The sequence below is a fragment of the Poecilia latipinna genome, unplaced genomic scaffold (genome assembly GCF_001443285.1).
Source record: "Poecilia latipinna isolate Pla-1442-1.1 unplaced genomic scaffold, P_latipinna-1.0 Scaffold259, whole genome shotgun sequence".
NCBI classification, from domain to species: domain Eukaryota; kingdom Metazoa; phylum Chordata; class Actinopteri; order Cyprinodontiformes; family Poeciliidae; genus Poecilia; species Poecilia latipinna.
The window spans coordinates 384,146-399,145 of NW_015112875.1; the positions used below are offsets into that span (position 1 = coordinate 384,146).

The following is a 15,000-nucleotide window of genomic DNA, read 5'->3' on the forward strand; positions in this document are numbered from 1 at the left end:
GCCATGTGGCGCCCCCGCTGGCGCCCAGCGCTGCTGCTGCTGGACGAGTCTGTGGACATGGCCTCCACATCGTCCTTGCTTCTATTGCTCTGGTGTTTAGGACCTGTTCCTGGGCGGCCGGGATGAGGGCCTCTGTGCTGTCCTTGAGTCCAGCTTTCTCCAGCCATTGGTAGGATTTCCTGATATCAGCCACTTCAGTTATTTGTCGGTGGTACATCCCATGTAGGGGCTTGTCCTCCCATGATGGTTCCTCCAGCACCTCATCCTCTGTTCCCCATTGTCTGAGACATTCGCTGAGCACATCGTCTGTTGAGGCTTTGTCCTTGATGTATTTATGGATCTTGGATGTTTCATCCTGGACAGTGGCTCTCACACTCACTAGTCCTCTGCCTCCTTCCTTACGGCTCGTGTACAGTCTCAGGGTGCTGGATTTGGGGTGGAACCCTCCATGCATGGTTAGTAGCTTCCGAGTCTTAACATCCGAGACATCGACTCACTGATCCACACCACCAGGATCTACAGCACTGACATTGGGATGTCATTCGGACTAGAGAAGTGTGGCCGGATGGTTACAAAGAGAGGGAAGGTCGTCCCTCACTCCCAGAAGGAACAATAGCAGACATAGAGCACAGTTACAAGTACCTGGGAATACCACAAGCAAATGGCAACCTCGATGAGGTCACAAGGAAAGGAGCCACAGCCAAATACCTCCAACGAATAAGGCAAGTCCTGAGAAGCCAGCTCAATGGCAAGAACAAGATCCGTGCAATAAACAGCTATGCCTTATATACTAAAAAAACTCTCAATTCACAAGTTTTGTGGACAACAGTCAGTGAGCTGATCCAGTCTAAGCTACAGAGAGATTTTGAAATAGAAAAGTTATTTCTCTGACTCATTTTGCTTCTGCTCCTCAGCAGTTGCATCAATGCTGAGATTCCCATTGAAAATCCATGAATTACATTGTGAATAAGTTAATTTGTGTCAAACTAGACTGACTATTAGATCAAACTGCAGTCAGCCATTTAGAATAATCCATCCATTTTCTATTAATGCTTAATCGTTGCAGAGAAACTCGAGTGAGTTTCTGGAGGACACCTTGGATCACTTACGAGTCCATCACAAAGCAACACAGAGACACACTAGACCGACAACAACTCATACTCTCTAGGGCAATTAACCCAGCATGGATGTGTTTGGACTGCAGGAAGAAGAGTGCCTGGAGAGAAAAACCAAACGTGTGGTTAGAACATGCAGACTCCAGAAACCCTCCAGCTGCGAAGCAACAGTGTGAACTAATACACTGCCATGCAGCGCTGAATCTTAAGGGATCTAAATCTTTTATTCCCCTTCTATTTAGCATTCAGCCATCACCTACAGTATAACACAGAAGCATACCTTTGCTCCACATGTGTGTATTTCAATGTATATTATTCCCTTATTTCATGTTCACTGTCTCTCAGACAGTTTTTGATGTCTGTTGGATTTGTTCCAGAAAAATTCAGTAAAGTAGGATTTCACATATTCAGATAGACGGCTGTAAACTGAAGTCAGCTGGGGGAAATAATCGGTTGAAACAAACTCCTCTGATCTCCTGAACCTTGATTCTGCATGGCTGACACATCACAACTCCACTCCAGATTCTCCACAAAGCTTTTTTCTTTTATTTAACGCCGTCCACCATCCTGCCTGCTCTGCATCCTCTCAGTAGTCCAGATCAGTTTACAGCAAAATAGGGTCTCTGTTTCCATCAGCCGGTGTCCTTTCCGTCACAGCAGACTTTCATACAGTGTTGGACACGCTGTCAACAGCAAAACGCTCAAACCAGACAGTGACGCAATCCACAGCATGAGCAGCCAGCTTCCTGTCGACACGGTTTCATGCTGAATGCTTTATAAATTGAATATTTTAAGTCAAGTAGAAAGTTTTCATGCATATAGAGTTAAATTACAAGACTCTTGCTTATAAGTACATCTAGGATTCATGAATGAATTTGAAAAGTATGCAGTTTTAGGCTGCAGACGAAAGAGAGACTCTACATTCATCTTAGAAATATAGACAATAAGTCCAGAGTTTAATTTTAATTAAATGTATACCAAGATCCAATGAAAATTTTACAAACTAAATAAGCTAAAAATAAATGTCTTTCATATTTACACCATCCTTTAGTTATTACCCATAAATGATCATTTTTTAATAACCCTTACTGTACAGTTGGTTTTTGCTGAAGCTCTGGATGTTTTAAGCTCTGAACTAACATGTCAACTTTAAAAACTTGGATTTTGCTCCAAGGATTAAGCTTTCTGATCACTTTCCGCTCTGAAGAGATGATACCGACTCAAATCCGTCAAATGCTCCCAGCTCTAATTCAGGAGCAGTCATAGCTGTGACTTAGTGTCTTCACTCCACCTGACTTTAAAGGTTTCCCCTGGGGATGCGCAGAGTTAGACTTCAGTGCTAATGTATGCAACACTAAGCTGCCAAAAGCACAGGAGCACAGCTCTTAAAATATCTGAAAATTTTGAGACTGAATTTTATCTGGAACATTTTGAACCTTTTTGATGGAAAAGAAGTGGGATCAAAAGGTCATGCAGCCCAAGGACCTCAGAAAAACCCATCATTTTTTGTTGCTATTATCATAACACATTGGAGACCAACAACTAAGAATATTAGCATCTAGAGCTGGGGTGTAATCTCCTCTATACATGTTGCTACATCTAAATTTATGTGGCTGCCAATAAACTAGGATTATAGATTTATTTTCTTTTGCAGCTAAAGAGTTTATAAGTGGGAAGAAGATTATCACTTATGATTAATTTAGCTTACAAGGCACATTCAGGGACAATGAGACATAAAGATAACTACCTAGTAGTTTTCTGTGGTATCTGGCACAGAAATGTTAGCAGAAGTGCCTTAATGTCCAGTAAATTGCAAGGTGGCTCCTCCAAACCATTTTGGAGCCATTTTTGCTTTATGGCAAGAAAACATTTTCATGCTGAAAGAGTTCACAGCTTCAGGGAATACATTTTCCATGAAAGGGTATACAGGCCCTGCAACAGTGCTTAGGGACAGGACAATAGTACATGTCAAAGTGACATCAGTATGGAAGGTAGGACCCAAGATCTCTCTGCAGAACATTGTTCAAAGCATTACACTTCATCTGCCAGCTTGCCCTCTTCCCACAGTGGATCCTGATGCCATGTGATCCCCAGGTAGTACACCCCTGCCTAAAACCAGGAGGATAGAGCACAAAACACCAGTTTTAAAGTCCCTACACTGGCTTCCTTTAGCTCAGAGAATAGATTTTAAAATACTGTCGTTAGTTTATAAATCACTAACCGGCTTAGCACCACAATACATTAAAGATCTGTTGTTGTTGTATCAACCGTCTAGACCCCTCAGGTCTTCTGGGTCTGGTCTGCTCTGCATCCCCGGAACCAGAACCAAACAAGGAGAAGCAGCATTCAGTTTCTATGCACCACAAATCTGGAACAAACTTCCAGAAAACTGTAAAACAGCTGAATGACTGAGTGCCTTTAAAACTCGACTTAAAACCCACCTGTTCAGAGTTGCTTATGGCTAAATAAGGGTTAGAGTGCGTTTTAATTAAAGTTCTAAAGGGTTAAGAAAGGGGTGCGGGTTTTAATGATTTTTATTTTGACTGTTTATTACTCTGTGTTTTTGTTTTTAATGATGTAAAGCACTTTGAAATGCCTTGCTGCTGAAATGTGCTATGCAAATAAAATTTGATTGATTGATTGGCCATCCACGTGATGTAACAGGAATTATGATTTGTCAGAGCATCACCTTCATTCATTTCTGATGCTCACTGTTTGTGCTTTTGGCAGTAGGCATGGGCCAACATGAGAACCTGACTGCTCTGCAACTTTGCAGCCACATAAATGCAAAAGACTGTGATGCCTTCTATTATGATTCGTCTACTAGAACCAGCATCAAATTTTCAGCAAGTTGAGCTGCAGTAGCTCATCTGTTGCATTGGAGCAGATGGGGCAGCTGTCACTCCTTATGAGCATCAATTACGGTTCCTTCCATGGACCACTTTTGACAGATACTCTCCAGTGAAGAACTGCCATTTTGGAGACACATTAAAGCAGTTTTCTAACCATTGCAAATTGATCTTTGTCAGACATTTATGTTCACTTGTTGTCTGATATATCCCACCCACAAGCAGGTAGTGAGAACAAGCTTGACTTGGTGCTAAGGAGGGTGTCTGGTTTGGCAACCTCAGGGTTTCATCTTTGCTTTTTGAACATGACGTGAATTTGTTGGCCTCTTTAAGCCATGACTTTTCACATGTATTGGAGCAGTTCACAGTGGAGAGTAAAGTAGCTTGGATGAGAGTCAGCTCTTCTAAGCCTCAGGCTAAAAAACAGAAAAAGGTGGATTTCTCCCACTGGTTCAGGGGTCAATCTTTTGCCTGAGGTAGAGAAGTTAAAGTATATTGGAGTTTTGTTTATGAGTGATTGCAGCCTTTTTGCACTAATGCCGCTTCTTCAATAGTTTTTCCTAGTTAACAGAAAGCAGTACCAAAAGGCAAAGCTCTCACTTTATTGGTCTGTCTAAATTTTGACCTTCACCTATGAGCATGAACTATGCCTCAAGACCAGAAAAACAGACCTCTGGAACAAGCAGCTGAAATTAGTTTCCTCCATAAAGGTAGTCAGTCTCATCCTTTGAGAGGGGTTGGGGGAAACAGGGTCTCGGGTTGGACCACTGCTGCTCTTCATCAAAAGGATTCAACTGAGATGGTTCAAGCATCTCAATGCAGTTGATTACAATTTTGGATGAAAACTACAGAAGCCAAACTTTTAAACCTCATCTTTGAATTAAGAAAGTGAGTTCTAAGAACAAGCGGATGGGATTTATTTTATTTGATTGACAGCAGAGAAGAAACAGACAGCCAACTACTGCTGCACTGATTTTTTGCAAAAATTGCTCAGCCATGATGTACCAGAAGACAAACAGCATGCAATATTCACTTTTATTACTCAGCCAATACAGGAACTTTAAATAACTCTCCTAAATAAATTGGGTAGATTTTTCTGTCTTCACCAAACTTTAATGTGGTCAGTTTAATACCAAAGATGTGTATTCCTCTTTGAGGGTTTTTAGAGAATTGAGGAAAGCAATCACATTGAAGATGATAAAAATAAATCTTGAGCTATAAAGGTTTTTGTTTCAGAATTACAGTTAATTACCAGATGGTTGTATTTATCTAAATCAATGAGTCACATTTGACTTTCCATATATTTCAATTCTTAAACTGTCACTTAGGAAAGTATTCACACCCCTCTGCAGACATCTGCCCTCTTCTCCCTCAACACTAACAAGACAATCTTAAGGTCTTGTAGTCACCCCATTGCTTTTAAACATCTGAGATACCAGGTAAGGTTCTCACAGCCTCATAATAGCTGACCAATGTAGAGGTTGGTCATCTTCCCGATTCAGTTCAGTGTTATGTGGGGTACTCTGCAGTAGCTGATGGGGATGTAAAGTCAAGGCACCACAGAACTGACCTATTGCATCAAATGCAGCATTTCTTACCATCATCATACTGGTCAGATAGCAGTAAAGTGAATCGAGAGAACTTTAGCTAAAGGTGATTTGTTCAGTAGTGGCAACACAGATTGTTAATTCAGTAGCAGCATCACTTGAAAACAGAAAAAATAGAGTCAGTACATCACAAATGTGTTTTATGCTTTGGAAAGTGAAATGCCAGCCACACATTTTGTGTTTTGTGTTCAACATGGACCATGCTGAGCTCCACTTTACACCTTCTTTGGTTTCTCAATCCAGGCATGGTGTTTAAAAGCTCACATAAGCACAGGAAATGGCCGGCTTCATTGGTGATTTATGACCAGCCACGCAGCTTAGATGAGGGTTGATCTTTGTGGCTTAATGATGGAACTGTTCTTTAAGAAAAGCTTAAGTCCCAGAGCAGTTAAGACTTTGCACTCGATTTCTGTCCAAACTATTCTCTGCAGGCCTGATAGTTAAAGGATAACTCTGTTACCATTTTCTTGAAGAAGTGCTGATTATCTTTTCAAAAAGAACCTCTTTGCACACCCAAGGCAGTCATCTGAAGTTACACTTTTGCTTTTACATCTGCTGTAATCCAATTACCTTCCCTCCATTATGCATTCACCATTTTCTGCCACGCTGCTGTGTTGAGCACCACGGGCTGTTTGGCCCACTGTCATAGCAGTGTGCTCGTGTAAACAAATTGAATTTGTGTAACCTTGCTGACGGGTACAAACTGCAGAGTCCAGTATGGCTGGTGAGAGCGGCGTCCCTAATGTTTGGAGCCCAGTGGAAACATAGTTATTACGGCCAGAAAGAGTGAACTCACCGCCTACAGTGGCAGTCGGCTTGTTTTGTTATATGGATGATGAAGTTGATGTATTGGTCCCTCGCATGCGCAGAACAGCCACAGACTCTCTACCCAGTGATGAATTGCTTCAATACTTTAGGCTATTGGAAAGACCGGAGCACACCAGATCTCATCTCAACTCTTCCTTTCCATTTTCTCCGTTTTCTATTTTGGCAGATCTCAAATAAATTGTATTGTTTTTTCCTATTGTTCTGTCTTTGCTTCCCCTCTATGCTTCCTTGTTCCTCCATCTATAGACCCACTTCTTTTTGTCAAACTTTTAATGAGGTAAAAGGTATGCAAGGCTGCACTGGAAACACTTGACAAAGCACTTTTGAAAGATTAAGGCTGACTAACAGCACCGCGGTGCCTCGCTGCCTTTGTCTCTCCACCCTTTTCTTTCTCTGCATCTGTCCACTTGATCAGGAGGCTGCGAGGATGAGCATTGCAATAGAGGCAAGATTAAAATCAGATGTGAATTGGGCTGGAGATTGGTTTGCAGACTGAAAACGGAAACAGAGAGAACACTGGGGGAAAGATGAACAATGAGGGAAGGTCACCAGTAACGACATGGTGTGAGAAGACAGTGCTGCTGCTGTTGCTGCTGCTGAGTTGGAGGATAAAATTGACTGGGATTCAGGATTTGCTCTTATATATGCATGGAAAGTATATATATAAATATATATACATTGTCCTGCCACTTTACCTATTGAGTTGTTTAACAGCATCTTCTCTCGGAGTATCCAGAGGCTGCTCTGAAAGCCATCTGTCGGCCAGTGTTTTACGCCACCCATTAAAGCACTCAGGGTGTTGTGTGGCTTTTAGCCAGTATTTCATGTCATTAGTCACTTCTAAGTGAATTTAATGAGAAATAACCTGCTGCAAGAGCCAAATCAGCCATTATTTCTTCCTAATGCCTTATGATAACCATATAGGTTAAAACATTTGGACTATTTAAGTGTGTGCAGCTCATTTTGATTGAATGATTGTGTAGTAAGTCTTCATTCCCTTTTTTGAGAAAGGTTCTCACCACCAGAAACAAACTGTTATACAGTATTCATAGCTGACTGCCCTCTGTTTTGCAGAGTGTGGTATGTCATGTTATTTAGAAGCAGAGCATTTGATCGATTGTTTGTTGCAGTAGGAGTCAGAGACACTTTCCATAAAAGTTTCATGTAGTCTGCTTCCCCCTTTGCCTCAGCAGGAGTTTCTGTTTGGATGGTAGTTCTTGTAGAGTGGCCCTATTGATTCTTGCATTTATTTTTAACTGTGTTTCCTATTTCTCTCCTTCTCAGTGGCAAACATCTTGTGGCGAGAAGAAGGTACGTCTGGGATGCTCCTGCTCTTCTATAGCATTCATTAACCTGAGTTAATTGAATTTGTGTAATAGAGTTACTGAACTGTGATGAGGAGGATTAAATGATTTGTTACTTTAATCATAGATAACATTGCTGCCAGCTTATTTCCATTCTAAATGTTCATACTTTGCAGCCTCAGGAGTTTTTTCAGGTATGTGATAAGCCTGTTGTTCTCCTGCAGGTCTCGGTATTGGAAACATGTTTTATGTGTTTTATGAAGACGGGATTAAAGTGATTCAGCCAGTGGCCTGTGAGATACAGCGGCACATCAAGCCCAGCGAGAAGCTGCTGGCTCTGCAGGTGAGTGATCATGAGAAAAGTCCAGAACTAACTTTGACCGAAGTCTTAAGTCTTAAACTAAGCAGAAGACATTAAAGCACATCATAAAGGGATAAAATTTAGTGTTTGCTCATAAGATCTCCATGATCAAATTGGTGTGTTTTCTTCAGTCATCAAACTTGATATTCCAGGTGTTCATAAATTTGCACAAACCTGAGTTTTGCTACTTTTAATTGGTATTTTTGTCTTATTCTTTTAGTCAAAATTTGACAGGAGAACCAAATAATTTTGCAACAATTCAAACTGTTGTCTTGATTTTCCTAGCAAACAGTTTTCAACTTTTACTGCTGATGTTAATTCAATTTTTTCTGCACAAAAAGAAAGCCTATCGTAAAAATAAGTAGAGACATGACTGGAGTGATAAACAGTCTGGCCAAAATGTGGCAGGGCTGAAATATAAAAACGTATATTTACATCTAAAACGCAGAAATTATTTTTTAGGATGTAAAACTTTTTACTGTGAAATTCTGGGATCAATTGGAAAAGTATGTTTTTGAGCATCTTTTTTCATTCTTAGCTTAAATGTAAAATGTTTTAACCTTAGAATGTCACATTCATATTTGTTGGTGAACCACATCATCATAGTAAAACATACAGTGCATCGTTGTAGAATTAATACTGCTTGAAATTTTTACATTTCCTAATGTTTTCCAACAAACTTTAGTGTATTCATTATAACTTTAATGTATTCACTTCACGAGTTAGCTCAAGTGAAGTGAAAAAAAAGAAGCATGGTTTTCAAAACTTTTCACATACTTTTCTGAACGGTGAACGCACCAACAAAATTTAGCTGAGTCTTCAGTCTTTTTGAAAACAGTTCAGACACGTAAGAATCCCTCCACTTCACAATCATACACAGGATTATATCAATAGATGGTTCTAACATGATAAAATACCAAAAGCTTCAAGCAGTGCACAGACTTTTACAAGATACTGTATGACTCCTTCCAGACATAATTAGATCATATCTCAACAGTATGTTTCTTCAAGCACCTGCATGATGTACAGCTGTGCTGTTTTCCTCTGCGGGCGCCTCGTCGAAAAGAAAACATGAAGCTGTCTTCTTTCCTCTTGCTTTTCAAATTAATGCAGCAAGCTTTGGAAACAAATATTTGCAAGTTTTGCAGGAATAAAGCTGACAATAGAACTTGTTCTCATGAATTGTGAATTTCAGGTCTTTCTATGACACATATTGCAACAAATGATGCCCATATTTTTCAAATGTGTTGCTGCTTAATTTGGGCTCTTGAGCTGCAAGCTACAGACGTTTATTGGGGAAATACATTATTATTATTTATTTATTTATTTATTTTTTATTACAGCTTTAAATGAGTTTGTGATGTCTGCATATTCTGTAGTCCAGCTTTGTTTTTTTAAGAAAAGTACCCAAGGCACCAGGGAGGCCTTTAGAGTGTCAAGTCAGCCTGTTTAATTTAATTCATTGACAGACTACATGCAATCAGAGTTGGTTTCACCCCTCAGCGGACTCTTTTACATCCAGCCAGCCCGCCTTAAATCACAGTTTATCACCAGAGCTCTCAGGCAGAAAAACATTCAAAGCATTAAACTGATAGATACCTGTTAGATTTACATGGTTTCTCCAATGGACGTTTTCCCTCCAAGCTGCTTTTCATCCTCCAGACCGGTGCTGATTGGATGAAGGTTATACATAAAGCGACGCCATGAATGCACAACAATCAGCCAAGTGTTCCTCTGAGAGGTGTGTTTGTATTAGGATATCAATCACTGGGAGTGTTGTGATGCCAGTTCTACAGCCGTCTGGCTGCCCTGCATCATGAACACGAGGCCATTCCCAGCATGACGCTCCCATTTCCTCCATCACAGAGGGACGTTGATTGATTTGTTATGGTAATCACACAGCCTATTTATTATCATTGGCCAGCATATAGAGTAGTAAACTGTGTTGCACACTGTACAGAGCAATAGGCTTTACTATGTTCAGTCATAGTAAAGTCAGTGTTTAGTCTTAGATCAGCAAAAGTTTAGCTTACTTTGATTCTTTTTCAGAAATATTCTGTTTCTTTCAGCCACAAAGCAACTAAGCCACTTAGTTTGGTGGAAGAAAGAATAATCTTTCTTCCACTGAGAAATTTTTAAATGATACGTCAAGCTTGATCAAGTAAAAACACTTAACATGGTATAACTACAGAAGTTGTACTTTAAGAGACTGACTCACCAAAACAAAGGGTTTACTTGGCTTCAGATCAGTTTTTCAGACAAAACCAATAGATTGGGATGTTGAATAACAACACAATCTAAAGTTTATCTTCAGTAATACTTTAAACTAATAAGTAGAAACAGAAGTAAAAATGTTTTGCGATCTGTGAGCCTGTCACAATAAACCACAGAAAGATGATTTAAGCTCACAAACGATTAACATTTTCCTCACAACTACAGATTTTATCTGACAGCTGCAAAGTTTGAGCCAGATTAGCACTTACATGAGATATAAATGTTCAGTGAAATGTTTAGTAAGCTTATATTTGCAGCTGGTTTCACTGCCACAAAGTTCAACACAGCTTTAAAAAAAATGAAAACAATTTCCCTGTATCTAAACAAAGATTGCAAACAAATTTCCAACCAGATTTATTTAAAAACACAAATCAATTTGAACATTTTTAAAATAAAATGCCATATTGATATTATTTATCACTTTTTATTTCCTAATTTGTCAGGGAGAAACTTTGCCTCTTGGACTTAGTAGTGATTTCACATGCCTATTGTGAACAACATAACTCTTTGCAATTCTGTTCCTTCACACCTGTGACGTATCTAATAGCAAGCAATATATATATATATATATATATATATATATATATATATATATATATATATATATATATATATATATATATATATATATATATATATATTCTTAGATATTTTCTGTAGTGGGTTACATACCCTGCAAAAACACAAAATCTTACCAGGTATTTTTTCCAGGGTCAAGTGAAAATATCTTAATACACTTGAAATAAAATTAATTTACAAGTAACTTTTCAGCAAGATATAGGAGCTGGTTTTATATAAAAAACATATTGAATATTGATAAAATAGATATATTGATAAAAAGTACTTGCCCCGCTGGCAGATTTTTTCACTTATAACAAGACATTTGTTCCATGTTATAAATGCCCAAGCACCAAACTGTTGAAACTGGTTTTAATTGAAGGAAATGTTAATTTCCTTCAATTAAATATGTAAATCTTGTCATCCAAATCAATCAGACTGTAGAATGTACTTACATTTACCTATACCTGTACTTGATACCTGTACATGAATTATCAAAATAATTAGAAGTTTAATATGTATTAAGTGGAAGACATTCACTATAGTTGTGCAAACCTGAATGGATTTTATCAGCAATATTTTATTTTCTGTCACCAGAAGCATCTTCTGAGTCGTCAGCGCTCCAGCACAAGGCTGTTTACTGTAAACTCTGATGATTAACAAGCTGGTTGAGAAAAAAATACCAGTTGGACACATGACTAAAATCTGAAAAAATAAAAAATATCCCACGCCTTTTTTTAATGCACATGGATACAGTCCAATTTCCAGCAGCTGCTATGTTTGATGATTCATACTTCAACATGTGAAACTGGATGTGATTTCGAACAAGTGCACTGATCTCTCCCCATCCCTAATTTTCCTGCCTCAGGGCAGGTTTTTATTAGCAGTTATACTCCACAAAGTCAGATAATTTGAGTCATAAATGCTTCAAAAAGTTACACAGAATATCACAACCCTCATGTTTTTCGATGTTCATCAGCATTAAGAGGACAAATCCTTTGCATATTCACTCCATTTTTTAGTTGAAAGGGGTATAGTTATTTTTTAAAGGCTGTCAGTTACTACTTGAATCACATACGTAAAGCCCACCCACACACCCTCTGACATATGCAACACGAGGAAACTGAGAAAATTGAAGCCGCCTCCATTCACACCCTCAGCTGGGTGTCAGATGTTCGATTTCTCACCTCCTAAAGGCGTGATAAGTCAGATATTTATGGTCCATGGCATTAAATGACCACTGTGTGGGTCTGCAGGGGTGACGCCGAGTTCAGCACCGATGACTCAACATTTACCTCAGTAAATGCAGGAATTTCAAGATTTCCAAACCATTGGATATGAAACATCCACCTGCAAACAGATGGCGCTACATCTGGACTTCAAATGAGATTATAGTTAATGGAGTCAGAGATATTTTTATGAATCCAAATAAATTAAATTGCTGTCATTGTTTTTCATATTTGCATTTTGACATAACTTGTTGCTGGATCAGCTTTCTGGACAGTGTTAAGTTTTGGGGGCTTTGGAGGGCGTGAAGGGAAGGAAAAGTCCCGAGGCAGAAGGCTGACAGATTTCCAGTTGGCTGAGAAGCCTGGAGTTGCCAGGGCTAGACGCAGAGCAGCTGCAGATCATCTGCAGGCTTTGTCCTGCACATTATATATGGACAAATGAGAGTCATTACAAAGATTTTGCAGGAAACTGCAAAACTAATTTATCTAAGTTGCCAAGATAACACCACTCATGTCCCCATCAGTGAAAAAGGCAGCAGTAGTAAACAAAACACACAAAAAAAGACTAGGGGAAGGTAATTGGTTTTTAATGAGATATATTTTCTTGTGATATGAAAAGCAATTAGATCAAAGTAAACGTGTGTGTGTGCTTGTGTTTTTGCAGGAGGAGGTGTGCCCAACCTCGCCTGGAGAGGTGGTGCAGAGGTGTGTGTGGTCATCAGCTGTCAACGTCAAGGACAAGTTTATTTATGTGACGCAGCCAACCTTGGGCCGAGTGCTCATAGTTGACATCCAGACTCAGAAAGCCGTCCAGGTAATTTTATGGATAAATTAGGAAACTCAGTTTCATGCCGGTCTTAGAACTCTGAAATGTGCGTCACCTTTACACAGAACAAACGATCTTTGTTTTGCCTTTTAACAACTTGAAGGTTTTCAGTGTTCCACATTGATCAGGGGCAGCGAGTCACAAGAGTGGTCAATGTGTCATTATCAATGGTGGGTATTGATAACTAAGAAGTTATTTGTGCTTACCCTACGGCAGAGGTTCCCAAACTGTGGGGCGTGCCTCCTAGGGGGGCGCCTTGTCATTGCAGGGGGGCGCGGGAAGCCGTCTGGATGAAAAAAAACAAAACATGCGCTGGGTTTCAACCAGACAGCCATTTGTAATCCATGGGGGGGGGAGGGGGGACGCAGAAAATGTTTGGAAACCACTGGGGAGGCGCAGAAGAAAAAGTTTGGGATGCAGACCTCAGGGGGCTTTGTGGCACCATGTGAACCATTTTCACAGAAACATTCTCTGAAGCCTGTGGCTTCGTTCAACAGGACAATGTTTCCTATCACAAAGCAAAAATGGATCAGGAACAGCCTGTGTGAAGTTTTGTCTTGGCCACCAAATTCCCAGGATCTCAGTCCAATCCAGCATCACAGGAAAATTTGATTCGTGAAGTTCCCATTTCACAACTGACAAGATTGACAGAATAAACAATAATTTCCATCCTTGTGTTTGAATGTTGGGGTCAGGTTGATTTGGCATCAATACTAAAATGTTTTGCTATTTTAACCAAACATGCTTTAAACCAAGTCAGTCCTCATCAAGCAAAAGCTCTATAATTAAACTTTCTAGTTTTAATTTATACTGACGACTCATTATGGGTGTGAAGTTTATCATTTCAACTGATAAAGGCAAAGTGGAGATGAAGCAGTTAAATTAGTCCTCATTTCATTGAGCGAAGGTAAAGCGTTCAGTAGGATTTAACTTTAAGAAACATTCACAAGGAGGAAAAGATGTTGTTGTATTGTCTTTAAAGTCTTCCTGCTTATCAGAAATCTTTGAAGTGCACCATCTTTCCTCAGTTTCACTTTTCAGCTTTAAGATCAGCTGCCTCAACTTTTGCTGACTGCTAATCCTTGACCTGACCCATTTCATACAAACTGCTACTGTCAAGATCTGCAGTTAACCTTCACATTGAAGTGATGACCAGGTGACCCCGGAGGGCCGGCTCTTTGTGGATATTGTCGCCTGACAGCCCTTCAATTATTGTAACATGACAACACCGCCAGGTTTTTTCACACAGATAGTGCAAGAAGCAGTCCCTCTAATAGTGAGTGTGGCAAACTATTTATCCTCCAAGGATTTGTTATTTTTAGGAAGCTTGGAAGGAAAATGGCACCATTTCTAGACGTCTTCATCCAGAAACAGTCTGGAGAGCAGCAGTGAGTGAAATCATTGGAGTCGGTGGGTTTTTGGGTGTGTCACAATAAACCAGGGTGGCCCAGATCCCCACAGATGTTCCTGACACCATGGTAGCTGTTTACAGAAGGCTCTCAGGGACCTGCCGGTAAGCAGGCTGGTGTCCCAGAGTCTGTCACAAGCTCATTATTTAGCTGCCTGGAGGTTTAGCTGCTCTGCATTATGTTAGCAGTTGTTAATTAACAACCTGAACCTGTCACTTGTTTTGAGCAGAGACTAGCTTTTGCATCCCCTCATTTTCTTGTTGTACATAAGTAGGACCCTAAGAAAATGAATGCCTACAACATGCATTATTTTGGAGAGTGACTTGGTTATTCTGGCTAAGTTATTGAAGTTTTTGTAATATCTTAATTCATGCATTCATATGTACCTGCAATGCTTTCTGTGCTTCATCGCTGATGGATCCTTTGTGTAGAACGTTACCGCAGCATACTGGCTGAGAATCTTCATAATCTTCCTCAGTCTGTAAGAAGCTGTTAGTTGAGAGTAAAAGAACGAACACCTGTTTTCTCTGATGACTACATGCGCCAAGATTAGTTGGGATTCAAGAGCTATTCTGCTCTTATCTGAGAAAACTCCCTCAGGAGCAGTTTACCTCCTGAATGATGCAGTGCATAATATGCC

General features: G+C 39.8%; 1 protein-coding gene across 3 annotated transcripts in view; it reads left to right on the forward strand.

The window, feature by feature from the left end:
• The window catches only part of fstl5 (follistatin-like 5), a 193,977-nt gene that overhangs the window by 166,477 nt on the left and 12,500 nt on the right, over positions 1–15,000 (forward strand). For all 3 annotated transcript variants that reach the window (XM_015033181.1, XM_015033179.1, XM_015033180.1), the window contains 3 exons: positions 7,684–7,710; positions 7,928–8,046; positions 12,790–12,939. In XM_015033181.1, coding sequence (XP_014888667.1) covers positions 7,684–7,710; positions 7,928–8,046; positions 12,790–12,939 — 296 coding nt within the window. The remainder of the gene's footprint in view (positions 1–7,683; positions 7,711–7,927; positions 8,047–12,789; positions 12,940–15,000) is intronic.